The following is a 23,619-nucleotide window of genomic DNA, read 5'->3' on the forward strand; positions in this document are numbered from 1 at the left end:
ACCAACCATTTTTGAGTTATGCGACGTCTCACTTACGCCACTTTGGTATATATATACAAATATTTATTTTTAATAACAATCAAGGGTTGTGCTCGATGTAAATATGCTGGTTTAAATGAAATAATTAAATCAAATTCGCGTTTGTTTTAAAATACCACCATGCACTATTATCCATACCTGTTTGTGGAATTTAGCTACCATTTTAGGAAGTGCGATTTAATTCTCCCCCTTTTTCTCCTGCTTCCAAAAACCATCCCTGTGGGTGGGAGTGTCAAATTTTAGAAAAAGCTACTTACAAAACCTTTAATAATTGAATCATTTTAAAAACTTATGTATATTTGATATAGAGTCAAGCTTTCTGAAATGGGAACACTAAAAATCAACTTGTTTAACCGAAACTTTTTGCTAAAGGGCCTTGAATTTTTATTGACAAAATTTAAGATTCTGACAAATAATTTATAAACAAATAGAAATTTATCCAACTTTCTTTCTTTTCTGCGAATATTTAAGCGCTATCACCTCGGCGCGAAGCACGCTGCCCTGGAAAATATGTTAACATGTTCATACGATTACCTATTTTATTTTTATTTATACTCCGTTAAACTTCTCTCGCCATATTGAGCAATCACCTGATAGCTGGGCAACAACCACCGAAGATCAGCAACAACAAAAAGCGTTTTCTTCCGACAGATTACTTACCTTTTTTAAAGTCAAAGTGTTTACAAAATATTTTTGAAAATCAATATTTAATATTGCCAGCCATAGGCTGTTAAATACAACGATTCGCAGGAAATTATGTTACTCATACGCCATGTATCCACGCGTTTGATCCACTTCCCATCAGACCATTTTTGTTGCCGGCAATAAGAAAACGTGTGGCCCCAGGCAATCAATTTACTGCCCGCAATATCGCCATCGTATCGATTTCTTATTACCAGTCGCTATCAAACGTCCACTGAAGGCAACTCGCTAGGGCGAGTCGTTTTTTTATTACCTGAATGAGCCGTTTTCTTATTGCTTTATTATTGCTATAGGCGATATTTGGAACAATTTTATATTTTAGAATACTTCATTTATTTTTTGGCTACAAAATTGGAACTTACAAACGAAATTAATTTCTTCTCTCGCTATGGGGCTTCCTTTTTTTTTGTTTAATTCTATCTTTGGGCATAATTTAGATGCTTTTGGACAAAACTGTTGACTCCAAATTCATGAGTTTGGCAATTTTTGAGAACATATTTATTCCAAAATTTACTCGAAATAAATGATGTTGCCGATTTGTCGTCACTTAAGTAAATCGGGGAGTCGCTAATTTGTTGCCGTATTCTGCATGGTGTGTTAAGGTGTGTTAGTGCTGCTTTCAAGAAAAATCACAATATATACTTTTCATTATATCTGTTGCTTGAAAAAGTACTTTGTTTTTAATCGACTTCACAAGAAGGAGAAGGTTATTAATTCGTCGGATATTTTTTTTTTATGTATGTTTCCGCTTAATTTTGGACCACGTTAATCGATTCTGTAATTCTTTTTTTTAAAGAAATGTGTTACGTCCTATACTAATTTGTTTTAAATCCGATCATTGGACCAGGAACAAATTAACGATAATCTTAAATTTTTATATGAGAATTGAAGTCGGATTTGGTTTTTTGCTTAATTGCTGTAAATTTTCTTGTATAAATAAATATACGGTCATTTTTTCTTGAGAGCTACAAACTGCTTTAAGAAATTTTCATAGAAAATTTTTTTCTTCCATTTCTTGTGCGTCATTTTAAATGAATGTTTTCATTTTTCTTTCGAGCTGGATACTGCGCTTCATTTCGAAGAACTCTCTCTTTGGACCATATGCTTAATCGTTAATTTTATTTTTTTATAGTTTAGCTCAAATCAACGCTTTTGTTCAAGCCACACGTTTCATTTAAATTGATCAAGACCAAAAAGTGGCTGTTCTGCACATGTTGATAACTATTAATCAAAGACGATATTATTGTAAGCAGTCATAGTCGGAAATCCAGGCATAAACTCTCTTAAAGGTGCGAGACACATGAAAGTTCCCCGATCTGTGAGCGAAATGAAAATTTCAAATGGTTTAAGATATCCAAAAAAAATCCTTAGACCCCTTATAATTTTTGGGGAGTTGTAAATCTATTTGAAGTGGGTAGATCCCATGCGCCCAATTATGGATTAAATTGAAAATCGTACATACATACACACATATCTGTGGTCACAAGCAATAACCGCCTAAGTCGACTTATTCTATGCTATGCTATCGTATTCTTCAACCACTTTTCCATGCGCATGTGAAATCCCCATCTCGCCAGCCAAACTACTTAAAAAGTTATAGCCGAAAATACTTTGCTTTCCCCATAAGGATAACATTACAATCCAAATGTTTAAAACGTTTTTTCTCGAATTCAGGTTTTTCGACTTAGGCGGTTATATGTATTTTAAACAACCATTTATTTAAAAGTTTGCTGTACAGTCATACTTACACACATATATTAATGTAAGTAAATCTTCTCTAAATAAGCAAATTTGAACCTACCACACAACTTCAAATGTTTCGGAATGCTTTTGATTATAGATACCTACGTATGTACATAGGTACACGTACAAATGGTGTAGTAAATTCATACAAAATTGTGTATATGTATTTCTATGAAGGCACATCAAGGATAATCAATATTTTCCAAGGGCTCAGTATTTTATATTAAACGTCAAATTGAACTCTCATGTACCCAACAACTAGAATTCCTTTTCCTATTCAGAAATGCCCAAGTGTACATACAACACTCATACATTTTTACGTACATGCCCTGCAGGAAGTGTGTCTAACTATAAGTTAACTTGAAGTTGATTAGGTAGGAACTAGAAATCACTCTTATCTGAAAAATTTTCTTTGAGAAAAGCTAACTATATTTCTATGGCGATGGCCGCTAAATAGTCAAGGGTGGTTACCTCTGCATTAGATGTCAACTAACTTATAACTAACTACCTTTGGACATAAAATATAAATAAGAAAAACAATATTTTTTTCAATTTTTCTTGTGCCTTATGTGGTCGCATATTGGAATTCCCTCAAGACAATAATATGAAATTTTGAACTTCATTTTATTTGTCCTGACTTTGAAAAAGTAGTTGTGAAGTGCAGAAAAAAAAGTGCGCTCAAACTAAAGTAAGTATGGGAATATTTAAATAGAAATTTGTTTAAAGAAAACAAACTCCCGATTACGTCTGCATTACTACTGCATTACTTTTCAACTAGTTTCAAGTTAGCTTTTTGTAGTTAACTACAGTTATATATTTTTTTCTGCAAGGTACAGACATATTTATTCGTGCACATTTATATGCCTATGTACGAATGCGAGTCCTTAAAGTCGCTTATATTTAAACATGAAAATAGTTTCTTATTGTTTTTTTACAGAAATTTTTGTTTATTATTTCTACTATTTATACTTTGCTATTTCTTTTCTTGTTTTCTATTTCTCCGAAGCCTTCTCTCATATATGTAGATATTATACACAATCATTTTTGCATGCAGTTGTTGGTACACATAACAATTATGCGAACACACATGCATCAGTTTTTTTTTTTTTTTTGTTTCTTGTAGTTGCCTCCGACTGGTATTTGTTTCCCTTTGGAAAAATTACCAAACGTTTAAATGCAAAACACAAAAGCTTAAATGATTCCCTTTGCGATTGAGATTGCGATTGTTGTGTGACTAACTACTTGGCTTTTATTGTTGTTTTACATACATACATACGTACGTAAACGCTTTGTTGCTTTTACTTGTGCCGCACGCTTTCAAGTTTGTGCCATTACTGTCTCTTCGGTCGACAGTTGCAACGCGACCTGCCACATCCGTTGCCGCCGTTATTCATTTTTGCTTGAATTTTTTTTTTTGTCTCCAGTTTGTATTTTTGTGGCTTACTTTTTGCGGTTGCAAGTTTGTAACAGTTTTGCTGCGGCCCTTACCGCACCCAACTATAAACCCTTTGCACTCAACAAACCTATGACAGTCATATGTGTGTGTTATTTTCCTTTTTCCAAAGTTCTTTGTTCGTTGTGTTTTTCTGAATAGCACTCTCGAGAGTTTGTTCTCAACTTCTAACAAATAGACGAACAAACAAACGGGTGCTTATGAGTTGTGAATTAGGAAGAGCCATGCAGTAGCCCCTAGTTGGAGTAGTTGCCCGAAAACATTTTAAACAATGAAAGCGAAATGTATTGCTGAATAATGTGGTCACATCTGATATATGTAAATATATGAACATATATTTATTCGTATTTGCATCGTCATATACTTACATAAGTCCATACATACATAAGTACTTATAAATAAATTATTTAACACATTTTCACAATTGTTAAGGAGTTGAAACTTCAATTATTTAACTAAGTATTAGATGAATACAAAAGAGTTGAAGTTCTTGGAATCAAAAAAAAAAAAAAACAACACAACTAAAAAAAGTGTTTACCGTTTACAAAAAGCGAGAACCAAGGAACTGCACTGGCGCTATTGGAAAGATATCATAGGAAAAGGATCAAAAAAGGTATTAACCTCACTAAGGATAAAGTAAGCAACGATCATTAATAATAATAAGTAGATTGGCGCTTACACAATATGTTAGTGTTTGGCCGAGCTTCTCCTCCGATTTGTGGCGTACGCCTTGATTTTGTCACACACGCCGACTCCGAACGGCGATTGTACTTTCATGAGAAGCTGTTTTTCATGGTACTATAAGGTTTGCCATTGCCTGCCGAGGGGCCACTGCTCTTAAAAAAGTTTTATTTTCTTTGGTTTTTGACGTTAGTCGGAAACTGGGCTCGATTTAAGATCCTGAGAAATGGTATTGCGCACTTCCAACAAACCACCACAGCGGCAGCCAGTAAGAATCTAAACCAGCGATTCCCATAGTGGGTCAGGTGGACCCAGGGGTGGGCGTGAAAAAAGGGGCTTCACAAGTTCTAAGTGGGGGCCACGAAAATTGATCTGTTTTTTATAGTAGAGAGCAAATAATACACTACTCAAAAAACATCCAAATTTTTCGTTGATTTTTACAGGCCGTATCTCGGTAAATAAAGGAGCGTATTAGCACTTTGGAAAAACGTTTTCAAGCTCTAAAATTTTTATTTTCAGATTTCTTTTATTTTACCAACAGATATTTCGAATAAAAAATTTTACAAGTTTTTTTCTTTTTTTGTCCACAGCACACTGGCCAAAATTTAAATTTTTTTGGCATAAATTTTAAAAATAAAGTTATAATTTTCAAACTTGGTACATATCGCACACCGTTTTGAAAAGAGTCACAACTCAAAAAAAAATACGTTTGTCAGAAAATGCGAATAACTATTTCAGAGCACATGATAATCATATGGGCAAGGGCTACTTTACCTTAGGCTTTTTTTATCAAATTATAACAATATAAGCTCGGTGTATATTTTTAGCGCATAATCTCAAAAATGCCAAATTTTGAGTGGTGACTCTGTTGCAGACGGTGTGCGATATGTTCTTCATGCTATTATCAAGTTATGGTAAAACATATATAACGTTGCTCTTACACGATAACCTTTTACGAAACTTTTTTAAAACTTGCTTAAAACCCTTCAGTGTGGCACCTATATTGTGATACTTATTTCAATTACCTAATCGCCACAATTCAAGTAGAATTTACTTGTTTAAACATGTGACAACCCTAATAAATATAGTTCTGAATAAACTAAAGATTTCTTAGCACTATTTCGTTTCGACAGACAGGTGGCAACACTTACGAAAAAATAAAAATCTATTGCACGTCTATAGGCCAAGCTCTTGACCACTTATTTTTTGTAAACTGAATGCAACTGTGCAAATCTGATGTCATTAACAAAAAATTCATATGTATATGTAAGGGAGTAGTTTTTAAAAAGGTGACAGCCCCACTCAAATAATAAAACCTTATAACACATCCGGGGACCGTACCCTTTCACTTTGCACCTCATTTTTAGTCCAACTAACTGTGAATATATTTTATAATTTTTAAAATGGTGGCAGCCCTACTAAAACGAAAATACATTATAGGACATCTAGGGGCCAAGCACCTTAATTAGACACCTCATTTTCTGTAATCCACCGAACGGTGCAGATTTTACAATTTTTAGACAGATGGCAACCCTAGAGAAACTCTCAGGCCTAAAGATAATACCTCCAATAAAAAATTTTCACAAATCGGTGCAGTAGTTTTCATGGATAACGTGATCCGAATCCCGAATTTGCTTTATTCTATGTAAGGAGGATACATAGAGCTTTCTAGGTATACTTTGCTTGAAATGTTAAATTTTGGAAAAATGAGCAAAAGTTATCAAAAAATAAAATCTAATTATTATTAAGCATATTTTTATTATTAGTTCGCGTCATCACTTGTCAGCTTGCTGGTTTTGCTCCACGGAACACAAAAATGTTGTTTAGTATTTTTCTTTAAATACGCACTTAATACACATTAACTAATTATTATTAGAAACACCTTGACTTTTATTTTCCATATCTAATTTTCTTTACCTTTCACAAGCTCATCAAAATTGACTAATAATTATGCACCAATTCTGACATACTAACAGCTAATCATACACATGACTTTGGAAGCGCACTAAAAGCACAGGGTTGAAACTTCAAATCCGTTATTTGGATATTTTCTTAATGACATATGTACTTTTATAAATTTAACTGATATCAAGAATATATTACCATACAAATTATGAATTTATGCCAACAAATATTAAATTCCGTACGAAGTTTCGTTAAGATATCTCAATTTTTGCTCGAGTTATCGTGTACACGGACGGACGGACAGACAGTCACCGCATAATCGATTTCTCTTTTCATTCTGATCATTTATGTATACATTTGTCTATATCTATCTCGATTCGTTTTGCCTGTTACAAACAACCGTTATGTGAACAAAGTGCGCTCGGTTATAAAAATCAGATAAACTGGTATATGGATCAGGTATCCTGTTTAGAGCGTTATGCTTCTTTTGTTCATCACTCAGTAGGTTTAATCACTCATAAACCCTTCAAATTGAGTAAACATTTATTTATGCTCTAAATTGAATGCGCCGCTTGCTTGGTTATTTCTCATAGGATTTTCTAAATTTGCTCTTTTCTCTATTTTCATTTTCTGATAAATGAATATTCGTATGACAGTTTTATTGTCATATTTTTCAATTTTTGCAACTAAGGGCCGTTTTCTAAAGTAACCTTTAACTTTAAGGCTCACTTTATATTTAAAGGTTGGATTAAATATAAAGCTATGTCTAAAGTTATTCATTTCTGTTATCGCTTTTTGACTTATGTATATTTCTTGGTCGTAAGCCGATTTAAAACTGATAATGAAATACTTTACTTTAGACACAATCATTGTTATATATATATTTAAATTACTTTATTACCCTTATTATAATGAATTTGATTTTTTAACATCTGGCAACCCGCCCATAATTCTATTTTTGCCCACATTTTATATGGAAGGAAGCACTGTGCCGCGTGCCAAAATCCAGTCGAATATCTCGAACACTGAAGGATCAGTTTGCATTCAAACAGACAGACCGCCGAAATAACAACCTAACAGTGAAAACACAATGCCGGCGAACGGCGAACTCACCACAATGGAATTCCCGCTGTCAAAATTAGAACACCCGCCGGCATATGAAATTGCAAACAGCCAAAGCGAAATGCGAAGTTTTCTCGGCGGCGCTTCGTAGCGATAGATTTATTTCTATCGCTCTGCTGGGCGATGGCAGCAGTACGTGCCCAAGGTGGTCGTATGTTATTTTTGCTTTCAAAGATTTAGAAGAAAACCACATATAACACGAATTATTTTTGGTCGTTCAAAAATACAGTGATCGATTCGTAAAATCTGGCTTAAAATAAAATAATTTAAAATAATTCCCCCTTTTCTTATATTTATATTTGTTATCATTTCATCATTTCTAAATATGGTTTCGTTTTTCGAAATATGGTCACCTAAATTATAAGTGCGACGAAATGGTATCAGCTGCTTTCGCTGCCACTCTAATTCTGTTAAAGTAGGCGAAATAGCGGGGCGAACGGTGAACGACGGCATCGCCCAATTCGGCGAACTTCGCCGTTCGCAGGGTATTGTGTTTCAAGCATAACACGGCTAAATCGACTCAACTCGTTATTCAAATAATTTTTGTAAACTTTTTTTGTGTCTATCTCTTCTCTTTCTGGTACTTACAAACATCGGGCTAAGGTAATACATATATAACACCGTATCGTGTTCATGATAGGAACCGGGACGTGCACCGCAGTTGAATGTCAACTCTTCTGTAGGCGGTGCAGTAAGAAATGTTTTGTCAGGAAATATATTTTAGCTCCGCAGAAAATTATCTGTGCCATTCCAAGGCAGCATTTAATATTTATTTATTATTTTTTTAAATAAGATAACTCCAATGGATGTTTGTTTGGCAATCATATGCAATGCGCACATGCTTATTATACATATGGGTGTTTCCATACAGCCGTACGCGACATTCGTACGCTTATAGAGTAACGTAAATCTATCAAAAATAGAAGTTACAGAAAAAAAAGATTACGGTTATGTTGCAACCAAAGGGTACTATGTTTGAGAAAAAAATAAGTAGCCTCGAAAATTTGGTGGGGAAAATATCCGTTTAAAACTAGGTGATAACGTACGCGACAAAAAAAGAAGTGGTTTTAAGGCACATATACATATATGCGAAAGTTTGCGAATCATGAGAGTTTTTCTTTTCTTTAAAAATTCCAAAACTAAGCTAAATAATGTACCTTTACAATCCTTCCATTTTTTGATAGAAATTATCTCTGGTTAGTTTTTATTAAAAAAAAATATAATAACGTACGCGACATAACGTACGCGACAGATTTTTCCCCCATACAATATTTTTACTAGTAACACATACTAAATTAAATTTTTTCAGTTCTTCTCTCCACCGTTTCGCGTTTTCAAAACCTTTTACCGCCATCTGAATACGAAATTTAAAGTTATAAAGCCGTTTGAATTCATTTGCTTGCATTTTCGGTTTACATTTTCATGGAAACACGCATATATGCGAAAGTCTGCGAAACATGGGAGTTTTTCTTTTCTTTAAAAATTCCTTAACTAAGCTAAATAATGTACCTTAACAATCCTTTCATATTTTAAGAGAAATTATCTCTGGCTAGTTTTATATTAAAAAAAAAACAATAACGTACGCGACATAACGTACGCGACAATTTTTCTCGTAAGTAATAAAATGTATTTATTGAGAACCCTTCCCGCCACCGTTTCATTGTTTTACAACTATTCTAAATAATTTAAATGGAAAATTTGCAATTAACATTGGTTTTGATGTATTTGATTGAAATTTTCGTACTTACAATAACGTATGCGACAAACTTTAAAGGGTAATAAAATTTTTTTTACTTCGGTTGGAAAGAAAATTTTACTGTATATCTTTAACTGGAAGAATTCTCGCTTAAGAATTGTAATCTGCATTACCTGCGACTGCCAATATACAAATGACATAGACAAACAATGTTTTTGCATAACGTACGCGACATTAGAATACTATCAGAAGCAAATCAAAAAATTACCGTTATTCGAGCTCTAACTTCTCCTTTTTCTCATTTTTATAGTTAGTTGTTATTGCAAATTTGATTTTAAGATGTAATTGTAATGTTTCAAATCTCTTAATTTAGTTAATAGGAAAGAGAAAATAGTTCATTTCATTAGAGAAAACTGAGTCGAAGGGACATTCAGTTTTACTCTTCCATTTTTGAGTTTTAAAATTCCAATAAGCTGAAATACTTCTATAATATAAAAATTCGAGTATCTTTCTCTTATTAATTCGTCTTAAAAACCCTTTTCAGTTGTTTTTATTTTTTCAGTCCTGGTTGACATTTTCATGGAAACACCCATATGTAAAATTACAGGTTCAAGTTTGAATTTATGTACAAGCAATATACAAAAAACATATGTACATATGTATGTAAACTTGTCTGGGTTTTTATTTACTTCCTGCAGCGCTCTTATAGGAGTCCATTGAGTTTTGGCAAAATATGAACCTTTTGAAAGCGGTGTGCGGTATATGTATACATATATTCACAGATAAGCCCATGACTCAATTATCCTTGGAAAACTTAAAAAATTTCAAGTCACGTATCGAAAACTCAACAAGCTGTAACGAAAACTTCATCCTGTTTAGTGTATTTAATACAGTAGCCAAACAATACTCATAAAGTTTCTTTACTTTAGTTGTTGCTTTTCTTTTGTTGGCCCATAAGTTGACAAAAGCTTCTTTAGGGCAAATATATACGCATATCTACACAGCTTCTTAATTTACTTAAACAAGTCTTAATAAATACAAGAATACAAATTTTCTTTTTCCATTGGAACGTAAGCTTTACACATTTTATACGCTCGAAGGGGATGTGTGGACTACATTTTTCACTTTTTCTAAAGAAACTCAAAAACGTTTTGTAATAATCTTTTCATATTATATTCGCCGGTAGTTGTAAGTTAATATAAGGATACGTGTTTACAAAATACATAGGTACAAGTTTTTTTTTGTAAATAATTGAACGCTGAATAAAGGAAGTTTACTTTTTCATTTGATGAAAAAGACTAAAGGTAAATATGGGGCGTGTACGGTTGATGCATAAACATAAATAATAAATAAATAAATTTGAGCTTGCTGAATACATTTTAAAAAATTTTACAGCACAAAAACAAAGACAAATCGATTTAATATTTTTCCAAATATCTCAAGAACGGGGCGAGGAAAAATTAAATAAAAATCACACATACACACATCAAAATTCTATATGAAAAGAAATATTAAAAAAATGTTTCTTGAAAAATTTTTCACATACAAATTTAAACACAAAAAAATAGTTTTTGAAAATATGTCATCTCAAAAAAAAATAGATAAAAATCACACAGTAGCTCTGAGCATTGCGCAATATTTAAGAATAATATTATGGGGTGCACTCTACAATAATTTGAGTCATAATTTTTTTTACACCGAAGTTGAGTAAAATGAGTACATTACAAATTTACATATTTTTTTTTAGTTTTTTTTTTTAATATGCGGTTTTGAGTATGTGGTTTTGTAGCCCATTAAATTTTTATATAATAAAGTGCAAGTTTTAAGCGATTTCAAAACTGACGCTAATTTTGTTTGAAAATGGTTTTTCGCATAAAATATGTTAAAAATCAATGCAATTTTGCACTAGCTTAAACCTTGCACTTTGTTATTCGAAAAAGTTCGGTGTAAAAAAAATCATAACTCAAATTATTGTAGAGTGCACCCCGCAATAATATACTTAAATATTGCGCAATACTCAGAGCTACCATTGTGATTTTTGATTATTTTTTTTAGATTGCATATTTTAAAAAACTATTTTTTTATAAAAAAAAAAATTGTATGAAACATTTTTTTTTAATTTTTCTTTTCTTAGAGAATTTTGATGTTTGCATGTGTGATTTTGTTAAAATTTTTTCCTCGCCCCGTTCTCGAGATATTTGGAAAACTATTAAATGTATTTGTTCTTGATTTTGTGTTGTAAAGTTTTTAAACATGTATTAATCAAGCTCAAATTTCATATTTATTTATTATTTACGTTTATGCATCAACCCTAAAAATTTTAAACAAATTAAACACATGAAGTGTGAACCCCGTCCGTTTTGGTATGGAACGCCCCACACGCATGACTCAATTAAAATCTGTGTGCTAAAAAATGTCAGTAACTTCTAAAACAAAACTAAGATTTCGGTAGTTTTTATCTTGAAAGAAAGCATATTTATTAAACCTCTCTAGTTCCTTGTTGTGTAAGAATTTTCGAACATGTCTTCAATGAATGGTTTTCCTTTAAAATGCTTCCATTTTTTTCTTTAACTTGGCTTTTACAATCGTTCAAAATATGGGGCGTAGCTGGAGCCCGTAAGGCGGATATATTTTGTGATCACATCCACTTTATTATCCAGATACCATTTCATGGTTGAGGTCAAAATTTGGTAAGTTATGTGGGAAGTTGAATGAAAGGCAGCGACACTCTTTAGAGTAAATTTGGGATGTCATTGTGGACGATGATACAAATGTCCTGCTTTCAGCCCACAACTTTTTTTTCAAAATCTATCCCATTTTTTTATATTTAAATGTTGACGGGGAATTTCCTCGTTTATTGGCCGCATCGCATTTTTGGCCAGAAAGTTGGTTTGTTGGAAAAAAGTCGAGCGCGTTTTTTTTCTACAAGATTCTATTTGTCAGAACGATTTAGATGATTTAGATATTTAATGGCACTATAAGATCCTAGCCCCCCTGTTATGCGTATTCGCTGAATTGTGCTTCTGCTTGTTCCAAATTTTTTGGCTCGATCTAAGTCCGACAACCCAGGATTTTCCTTGAATGAGTTAATGTATTTTGGTACAGAGCATGCTGGGTTTTTGAGGAAGTCGTTCACAATTACTTCTTGATTTTCATGCTCCATCGTCGAGAAACGCGAATTTATTAATAACACCGTGCGACAGAAATCAATATATTCACAAAACTGGGGGCCAAATATAGTAAAACCGCGGTTTTAGTTATTCTCTCTGACGTCAGGGTTTTTTTAAAGGACGTTGAAATTTCTAGAATATGATTGAATAAAAAGTTATGTAAAAGATTCAGTGCATTGTAGAATAACAATATAAGTATCAATTAAAAGGAAAATTATGTAGAATAGAGAGAAAAAATGAATTTTTGGGTGCACCACTATAAAGAATTTGTCGGAGAAAATCAGTTATGTTATCAAAATGTGAATAATTACCTCGGCTTTTCATGAGAGTGTGAGATAGATTAAAATAAAAAAAAAAAACTTCCATTAAAAAATCGCCATTTTCTATTTTTTTTTTTTAACTTCATCTTTGATATTTATTTTTTTTTACCTGAAAAGTTGTCAAACTTTATGGAGTACGCTGTAAAAATTTGAGAATGGAAACACCAAATCTGTAGATATTACGAGTTTTTTCATACCTGCGTGCATAAACTTTAGAGCTTACTCCATAAAGTTTGGCAACTATTCAGATTGAAAAAAATAAAAATCAAACATGCTGAAGTTAATAAAAAATAAATAAAATATAAAAAAATGCGAATTTTTAATGCAAAATTTTTTTTTTTAAATTTATCTCAAAATTTCGGGATTTTTTCCGAGATTTTCGAATATCATGACGAAATAAAAAACCAGGTGTCTTCTTTTTTTCGATAAAGAATGTAAAAAAATTTATTTCACCCGAAAAGAAATATTGAGGTGTAAATATTGTATGGAATGACCCATAAGTATCGCTCACTCACGTTCTTTTAAAACCGAATTACATATACATAAAATTAAAAATTTTAAAAATCTTTTACTGTGTTATTTAAATGGAAAATATATATTCGCGATGAGCGACATCAAGATTTTAATATTAATGGGCCATATGAATAAAAAATAAGCAATTGCTTTTTCTTAAAATCTCTTAAACTTTACTCGATTTATTCAAACAAAATTGAAGTAAAAGTTATGCAATTTTAAGAAAAAGCAATTGCTTTGTTTTTATTCATTCGGCCCAATGGCCGGCGGGAAAATTTGAAAAGTATATTTTATTGAACCAGGCTAATTTTCATGTATGGATATAAGTGTGTTTTTAGTTTTAAAAAATAAGAAACATTTTTTTTTTATAAACTACCACATTTCGCTGCTTTTGACAGACAGGTGCGTTTTTTTGCGATAAAAAAATAGTACTGAACTAGAAATTTGGTTCACTCGTTCGGATTTTCCCATACATACATATTTACATATGGATATGTACATAAGTACATCTGCATGTATATAAATAAACCACTAAAATCTGGCGCATTTCGTCTACATTAACAATTGTGATTAAAAGTGTACAAGTGCATACCTGCATACCTGCATACCTACATACATACATACAAATTTATAAACAGGCCCAAATAGACGAGCTTGCTTAAACTGAAACAAGCAAAACAAAAATGAAAACGAAAAACTTCAGATTGAAAAATTTCACACCTGCTGAGCTTGAATGACTGCACATGAAATGAGTTTTTATTCCAGATTTTTGTTTTTCATATCAGCGGCTGAAAGCGAGCAGTAAGCTTTTCCCTCTCCAAAAAAAAAGACAAAAAACAAAAACAAACAACAAACTCTTAGCTGTTGCACTTTTCACTTAACTCGCCAGCATTGGCTGTTGGTATCGCATTTTTAAATCCAAGTTTTATTAAAAAAAATACATGTGTACATATTTATGAACATACTATACAGATACGTACATACATACATACATATGCGCAATACAACTTGTTTATACGTTTTTCTAAACTGTTCGAATTCAACTGATTTGTCATTTGTTGGTATTTTCTCTTTCGCAGGATCACAAGTTGAAGCACATGGCTGAGCTGCAGCAATCCGTTGTTACCGACCAGGATACTCGCCACCAAATACAGACACAAATCCTGCAATGGGAGGAGAATTTGGAACGTTTACATTGCGAACAGTTCCGCTTGCGTTGCTACATGGCGTCATTGCAGAGTGGCGAATTGCCAAATCCAAAAGTAAGTTTTTATATACAATAGTTACACAAAATTCCAAACGTTTCGCACATCAATAGGTATGCATATCATTATAATTGATTATTCATACATACATACATACACATACATACGTGTAGTATCTGTATGTATGCAAGTGTAAGCAATGATAATCGAAAAATTTATGTGAATACATATTAGCATAAAGCATTGGCAACAGTGTTGAAAATGAGAATGAATAATTTTTGTATACATTTAGTAATCGCATACCTAAATCAATCTAAAGTATAGCGAATACTCATACCAATTGTTAGATTGCCATTGTAATATCGGTAGTTACTACTTAAGTTATACTTACCTCTCACTTACGGAGTAGTCAAATAGTTACTATTACATTGAAATATAGATTCATAATATGGCTTTAATGTGCCCATGAGTGGATCTACATGTGCCTTTTGCTCACGGTAAAACTTTCAAAGCTGCTTTAGTTCTCAAGCCGATGTGTATTCGAGACAATTATGGTTCAATAAATGGAAAATCCGCTAAAACGTCTGTACATCTTAGCAAACATACTCGTTCACTGACTCTTAATCAGCAAAAAAAATAATTAACTCCTCACTTACGACGAGTCGTTCCCATCTCCTATTTTAGCAATCCTGAATAAACATAAACTTGGGAGGTAAAATCTCCAATAGCATTACTGCCTTCAGTAGTGCGATCAAAAAATATGCCACAGAAATTCATTTTAAACACTTACTTATAAACCGACCGACAACTAATAATTCCATAGTGGGTGCAAAAGGGTATAGTAGGGCTTCCGGGTAACCAGTTATAGTTGATCGACTATATAAATGCCCAACCTCACGTCCATGATCGCGCTGTGGGCAACGTGAGCAACCCATGGGAGACAAAGCTTTTATGGGCTAACATATTCTACTTAAGCGTCCACTGAAGTCCGCTGCATTTTTCCACCAGGAAGTTTGGCTGCAAGTAAGCACCTATCTTGAAGCCAGCACCTCATTTTATTATAAAAAAAGTGTATTCAAACAAAACAGCCTTAGAATCTGGTCATGCGCAGGATTTAGGATCCACGACGTAAAACCAAACTTCCAACGAAAAGGACAACACAATCAAGCAAAACCTACCAAAAGTATGTTTGACCTTAGAAGATGCATTGTGCTAAACCCTAATCTTTATCGCCCCAACCAAAGAAGCTAAGCTCTTTGGAAGCTGCCATGTTACAAACTTTGAATGAATCAGACAATCATCCAAGGTGTATCAGTCTGTTATTCATGATATGTGGTCAGTCACATAGACTATGCTCTGCGACTTCTTCCACCAGCCCAAAAAACCTGTTGCATCTACAGCGAGCCCCATTTTATTCAAATGGTACCTTAACTTGCAGTGTCCTGTCCGGCAGCCGGTATGAGTTCTAAGACACGGCTAATCTAAGGAGTGGACAGCAATCTGAGGTTCTTCGCAGCCCCTAAGTACTTCTGCAGTGTATCCTTTAGATGCAGCTCGGAAAATCTCGGGATCATGCATGCGCATTTGGGCTCCACGCTTTTCGAGACGGTTGTTACCTTCAAAACTCGTAACCGATCTCAGCGGTACGCTATTGTGTCGAGAGATTTACAGCTGTCGACAAGCCTTGGTTCCGTTTTAACGCTGCCTGACTGTGCGACATATTGCGTATTCTGGCACCATTTATCCTTCTAGGAAAGCATTCGCGAACATATATCGATTTCGAAGACTTCCTCCTGGAATATGGTTGGGTATGTGACCATTGGCAGACTTCTCTGTAATCTTGGTCCAAGCATGCCTGCCTCAGTACTCCCGTCGTCCATATTTGATCCATCGGTATACCTTACTTGGAACCCTTTGTCAATCATAGTATTGCCGCTTCCGAGCAGTCCATTTAAGAAATTCTGACCTTGTAGGGATTGTAGAAGGATAACTTCGGTGGCATGATATCCGTGAGCTTGATAGTGGGATCATCCAGGAATGGATTGGGAATCTCCATTTGACCCCGAGGATCTCATGTTTTCATGCTGATGATATTGGGCAGCCGTAGAGCGCTTCATCCGGCCTCGTTTTCAATTTGAGTAGACAAAGGAGTTCTGCTTGTAATGACACCAAAAGCATCAGTTGGACAGGTGTGCACAGCTCCTGTAATGGACACGCAGACCAGTCGGTGCGGCTTGCTCAAGATGGCACCCGCGTTTACTTGTTTAACTTTTGGTCACCAGGCCACCGTATTGAAAAACCAATACGTTAGTTTGGGTGATGTAGCCCAAGTCTAACCATTAGGTCTCTAACAGGCATAAAATTCCCTTGTTGAGTTCCGATTGGGCCTTTGTCCAAAGTTACCCCTAAATACTTTGCCTATTTTGAGAACTTAGTTTCTGTCCCTGCCAAGGTTGGTCTAGTCAATTTGATTTCTTCTTTTGGTACAAAGGTGGACTTCAGTGGGTTGGGTTTATTGAAAAACTCTTTTCAGAACACCAGTCTTCAGTGCTGCTAAAAAATTTAGAAATACATATCTTCAATTTTTCGCAAATAACTATTATTGTCGCGGAGCGTAACAAAATCCAATCTAGTCTATCAAACTACCAAATGGAAAGAAACCTATCAGTTTTGGTAGGAAAAGCCCGTATGGGGCAACACTTGTATGTACATGCCTAAATGCTAATGTTAGCCTAGTTTGGCTGGCATGCTTTTCTCCTTTATAATGCTAAAATCCTAATAAATCTTCACTTTCGAGTTTACTTACATGATTTTTTAATTCTGACCCAACTGACAAAGCAGTCAACCCATTGGTGGAGTTTTTTTCACTCAATACATTTAAGGTATGTGCTCTCCCTTGTATAACTTTTGGATGGCTGGTTGCCCGAGCAGTGAGCCAGATATAACAAGAGCATGAAGTTGTTCTTGTTTCTTTTGTCGAATCTTCATAGTTAGGCATGTTTGGAAGAGGCCGCGTTGCATTTGGTATATCCTTATCTCGGTCACAGAGAACCCTACGACATGTACCACAAATGCCTAATGGGAACTTCGAATTGGTCAATCTAAAATTTTCACTAACGTATTTTTTAATAAGACACTCCAATTTTCCGGTTATATTAAATTCTGAAGGTTTTGACGATCCGAATTTAATCTTTCTCCCACAAGGCGCGCACACTTTAAATCTGTTCTCTTCGTGATTACACTTATGTTGCGGATGACTTATAGAAGACATGATGTGCAATCAAATAGCTTACACCAGAAATATTATCATCGAGAAAAATACTATCTGTTTTTTTTTACTTTAATATACAAAACGATAACTTTAGAATACTCTGTTGAACAAGAAATACTAACAATTGCAGTTAAATTTTTTCCAAATTTTCATTTGACAATATTTTAGGCATAGGAGCAGATATGATTTTAATTCCAACTGCATAATGGTGTATGGGTGCCTTCCAAAACAGGTATGCAAGCAGTTTTGGTTGGCATTTTAGTCATACCTATCATTGTTTCAAGACCACTGTGCATAAAGCGACAAACTTATATATGGCAGGTGTATGCATATCTAGACATTTGTAAATATGTATGTGTGTTTGTGCTCACAAGCTTTCACGAATATCCCCGCAAAAAATTGTTCAACCAACCTCGAAAGAGCGTACTCCGACATTACTCACAATCTGGTACCATTGATCATTAGTTAGTCGAATCTCGACTCGTCCCTTACGGTTATAATCGTTAATTAAATCGTACTCGAATCATCCCTAACGGGATTTTATTTTATGGGCGTTGTGGCAGCGCACTTCCCTCAAGTGGCACTTTGAAACCAAGATAAGCCCGTTGTTTTCGTCGAGTTCCGCGCCCCACGGGTCTGCCGTCAAGCACAACTTTGTGTAGGGTGGCGGGAGGCCGCTGCTAGGGCTTAGTCTTTCAAGAGTCCTAAATCTTTTCATCGTATCGGCGATTGCGTCACATGCTAATCTCTATTTTTACTGCTTTCCAGCATGCTACGTACGAAAGATTCGCGTGAGTATCTTCTTTCCTCCTCCTTCCAACAAAACGCGCACATTCGAACAACACATGGTTTACGTCTTTTTTAGCATCCCCTCCGCAGTGGTCGCATATATGATCAGATTCGTGTTAAAAAGGGTATATTTACGAAGTAAAGTACCCGTGACCAGTTAAGGGCCGGGTTAGGTAGAAGTTTACTTCGCCGTGCGTGCTGTCAAGCCAGCGTTTCATATCCGGGATACAGCGGTACCCCCAAGGGCCGTTTGGGAGTTGTCCGATCTTTGTTGCGAAAGTTGCCTACTGCCATCTCTTGCCGCGGAGGATTCAATTTCGCTCCTAAAACATTTTTCCTCCTCCTCCGCCAGTATATCGATGGGGTACATTCTAGCGACAACCCATGCTGCCACGTCGAATGTCTCTTCTTACTTTTTCCTGCTGGGGATAAGTGCCACGTCCGTTTTCTGCTCTGTCAGCTTAAAGCCATATTTTTAAAGTCACGATTGTACGGCTTATATGGCTTTATTGCCTTTATCGCAAATTTCGCTTAAGTGTTTCGCAGTAACCACTACCACGATGTCACCAGCAAGAAAAATTACCTAGGTCGCGGTGGGTACTTTAAGGCAAAGAACTCCGTCGTGCATAATGTTCAATAGCAAAGGACCGAGCACAGAGCCTTGGGACCCTCCGCTTAAGTTTTTTCGATTTTTAATACCTGCTGAGGTCTCATATGATCCATTGCGTCTAGGCTGTTTGCCCAGTTCGCCGAATTAAAAGGATTTTCAGTGTTTGCGGTTACTACTAAGCAATATTCTTTAGAACCTCCCAGCCAACGCGAACCACTTATTGCGTCGCGTGTCAGCTGGGCTATAAAGTTTACACCAATGAATGGGGTTTCTCCCTTCTCGAAAACCAAACTGGCTATCAGATATACTTTATTTAGCGTGGATTTCGTTTTCGAGACGGTCGCCTATCTCACGTTCAAGGAGTTTCCCACCTAGTCGAGCAGGCACATGGACCTGTAACTGGAAGATACTGTAAGAGGTTTATCGGATTTAGGCAGCAATACCAGCATTTGCCTCTTCCAACCTGATGGAATCGGCTAGGCGTGTGTTAAATAAATCCGTAAGCGACAATACGAGCCGAGGTGATAGCCAGTTTCAAAGCTAAATTGGAAACCCTGCCTATACCGGGAGACTTAATATCCTCGAGACTTTTGCAGGCTTGGAGAACTTTGTCGTTGTTGATATCATCAAATAAGTTCAAGAGCTCTCTTGAAGTAAGGGAAACCAGTCTCATCTCTAACGGGTACAATCAATGATTTCATCATTCGTAAGCACTTAATCAACGAAATTTCGTGTGCCGCGTTGGCATGTGGAGAGAGTATTCGCTTAGTAAACCTGAGATACTCGGTTCGAATCTCAGCTGGCGCACGTTTTTATTATTATTTTTAGTCCATTTTTATCGATTTTCGGGAATAAAGGGGAAAAATTAATGTCCTCTTAGAACATGCTCGAACAAAAGCGAACAATTCATTTCATAAAAATATATCAAAACTAGTATTGGTCGCAGGTTCCTTTGCGATTGGTCCCGGAGTCATTCTGGATAAGTCACACTTTTTGCTAGAATTTGCGCACGTGTATGCGTATTTGTAGCTGTTAAAACATATAACTGTAAATATATACATATATTTTTATAGCTTAACATATCAGCAAACATCAACAGCTGCAATCTTTCATTCAGCTATTCAACCGCCATTCAAACCAACTAATGCAACTGCCATGTCTCTCTGCCGCTCGCTCGCTTGTTCCACTACTCCCTTCATTGCCTTCTGCTATTTTGAAAAATATTTTCACACATTTATAATGCAAAAGAGGAGTCTGAAGTAAGACAGACAAACAGTTAGTCAAGAGTCAAAACTCCATGCGCTCAACTTTGCACTCAACTCCACTAAGCTATTCATGGCTTATGTAAAGGCATTTGTGGTCTAGTGTGGCAACGATTGCCTTTTATATTGCACGCTCATTTCGCATACCTTTGTATGTACGTGGTTGTATGTTACGGTGTGCGTGTGAGGATAACAAGTAGGATAAACGGCACAATAATAAAAGAAACACATGCGGGGTAGAACTGTAACAGCAACAATATGCAGCCAAATGACAGTCATGAAGGCGGCATGATTTATTATTAACAGGCAAGCAAATAACCAACACCCACACACAGACGCGCCGGAACACACACACACACACACCTAGTAACTTGCATACAATTAGGCAAACAGACAGACGACAGACAGCAATGCAGGAAAGTGGGAGTCGTAAGAGTGTAGGCGCAAGCCGATTATGCTGCTGGCGAAGAAAGCTACTTATACTCCAACCATCGCATGGTGTCGCCGAACTGCTTCTGTTTGGTTGCATGAAGTGCTTTCCCGCAGGATATTTGCCTTACACTTAGTTTTTAAGTTGATGTGAGTTAGGGGGGAGTTCGGGGGTGTATTATGAATTCATATGCTATGCAAATTTGTATATAAATAAGTACGTATCTACGAAATCATTCTGCTTCAAAGTCAGTATAAGTAAAATGCATTCAAAGCAGGAACACGATACTTACTTACATGCAGACATATGCAAGCGCAGAATTGCATGCTAATTCATGCTACCATAGGAAAAAATTTATTTTAAAAGCAAATGCTTTATATTCAGTTTCATACACGTACATACACTTTTGTAAGGCTTCAATTTTGTCCCTTGTCTACCACTATAAAAGTGCTCGATAACAATTTATTACAATATCTCACAAGATTCTAAGTGATTGACAAGTGAATAATTAATAGAACGAATGTACTTAAGTAATAGGCAGTTATCACCAATATTATTTTTATATATGTACATGTTGTTCACATAACGGTTGTTTGTAACAGACAAAACTAATCGAGATAGATATAGACAAATGCATACATAAATGATGAGACTGTCTGTCCGTCCGTCCGTCGGTGCACACGATAACTCGTCTAAGCGATTTTGGCCGAGTTCAGCAAAGCACGCCACGTTTTTCTTCTGTACTAACTGACGCCAATTGGAAGCCAAGTTCTTCTCCACCTGGTCTTTCCATCTCTGCTACCACCAGCGGGTTCCGAGTTGAATACTTTCAGAGTTGAAACGCCGGCGTCCATTCGATTCGAACGACACGGCCAAGCCAGCGGAGCCGCTGTATTTTAATTCGCTATGTCCATGTCGTTGTAAAGCTCATACAGCTCATCGTTCCATCGTCTGCGGTACACCCGTAAATCTTCTTGTGGGTTGGGCAGAGCACACTTAAATTCCAGTCGTCGATCATGCGTTTATCGGACCATATTCTGCATAAGAGTTGATGCATGCACCTTATCAACTCCTCGTGGCCGTACTTGAATAGCTCAGCTGGCAGGCTGTCAACTCCAACAGCTTTGTTGTTTTCCAAGCGCGTTGTTGTTATTTGTACCTTTTCATAGTCAGGTGCTGGAACATCGACTCCGTTATCATCGACTGGGGCTCGGATTCGTCTTCTCCACCGCTTTCAGTGCTGTTACCATTCAGTAGAGTGGAAAAAAGTTCCATCCGTAATTTAAGTACGTTATGGACATCAGCTACTAGGTCGTCGTTGTTGTCCTTACAAGAGTTCGCCATGGTCTTAAAACCTTCCGTAAATCGCATAGCTCTCTGGTAAAATTTTCGGGCGTTTTTCCTGCCGGCTAGCATCTCAAGCTCTTAGGGCTCACGTATTTCGGCCTCTCTCCTCTTATTGCGGCAAATATATCTCGCTTCCTTCTTCAGTTCCTTATAACTACGGTGACCATAAATATATTTTGAAAATGCAGGACAATTTTTCAAAAAATTTACCTACATATAATTGCGCAGTATAAAAATAACAAAAATATACTACATATATACATTCCTCGTCATTTGAATAGCGCACCCTTTTTTGATTTTCTACCATACAAAGTATGCTTGAAAAAATGTTTATATGGAAGAAAATGCGCAACACCGTCAACAAAAAAAATGTCGCCCCTATGTTTATTTTTTTTAATTTTCAAAAATTTTTAAATGGGATGTAGATGTAGAATATGCTATATTTTTATGAAAAGTTAATGAACATTAAACAAACAAAAGGAAAACTGTACCTACTAAGTATTAAAAGGATGCGCTATTCAAATAACGAAGAGAATATTTACAAAATTATAATAAGGCATATTACATATTACTTTACACGAAATATGAACCTCTGTAAAGTAAATTTTTTAGGCAAACTTTGGGTCGTTGAAAACGAAAAAAGTACCCATGGTTTCAAAGAAGTGTTTTCGAGATTTGTTCGAAAACCCTATTTTTAGTACTTTTTCAGTTATTTTGTGGTAATCGCTTAAGAAAAAAAATATTTTCCAAGCCAATTTTCCTTTCAAACAAGCGCTTTCGTAATTTTTTTGAAAAACGTGTTATTGGTACATTTCGAACCTATTCGTCAATATCTCATGAAACGACCAACAGTTCGAAAGGTATTGATGGGCTATTTGCAAAAATATATATTTTTCGTGCAGATTATGTTCCGTAACATCTACATTTCTCATCAGATTTTCATTTACTGTAAAAAGAAAATGATTGAAATTTCAATTTTTCGATTTTGGTCGCTTGTAACACTAACAATTTTCATCGAAATCGGCAAAGTAATATATTTTTGTAAGAGGACTGTAGGTCACTTATGTTGATTGAATAATTTTTTCATGAGATATTGACGAATAGGTTCGAAATGTACCAATAACACGTTTTTCAAAAAAATTACGAAAGCGCTTGTTTGAAAGGAAAATTGGCTTGGAAAATATTTTTTTTCTTAAGCGATTACCACAAAATTTGTATAACAGTGTTATCGATATATTTGATGCTGGTCTTCAATTTCTCGTCATCCATTGTCCATAACCGTACAATATTTAGAACGCATTGACTAGTTGAACCTTCAAAACCAGCTTACCCTTATGTAGTTATCAATTAGTTATCGACAC

The 23,619-nt window shown here is 35.3% G+C and overlaps 1 protein-coding gene across 3 annotated transcripts in view; it reads left to right on the forward strand.

The window, feature by feature from the left end:
• sif (guanine nucleotide exchange factor still life) overlaps positions 1–23,619 on the forward strand; it is a 376,406-nt gene that overhangs the window by 151,759 nt on the left and 201,028 nt on the right. For all 3 annotated transcript variants that reach the window (XM_017637645.1, XM_017637652.1, XM_017637660.1), the window contains exon 5: positions 14,424–14,606. In XM_017637645.1, the coding sequence (XP_017493134.1) occupies positions 14,424–14,606 (183 nt within the window). The remainder of the gene's footprint in view (positions 1–14,423; positions 14,607–23,619) is intronic.

This window comes from Rhagoletis zephyria, unplaced genomic scaffold (assembly GCF_001687245.7).
Source record: "Rhagoletis zephyria isolate East Lansing unplaced genomic scaffold, Rhagoletis_zephyria_1.1 Rzeph_scaffold_00133, whole genome shotgun sequence".
NCBI classification, from domain to species: domain Eukaryota; kingdom Metazoa; phylum Arthropoda; class Insecta; order Diptera; family Tephritidae; genus Rhagoletis; species Rhagoletis zephyria.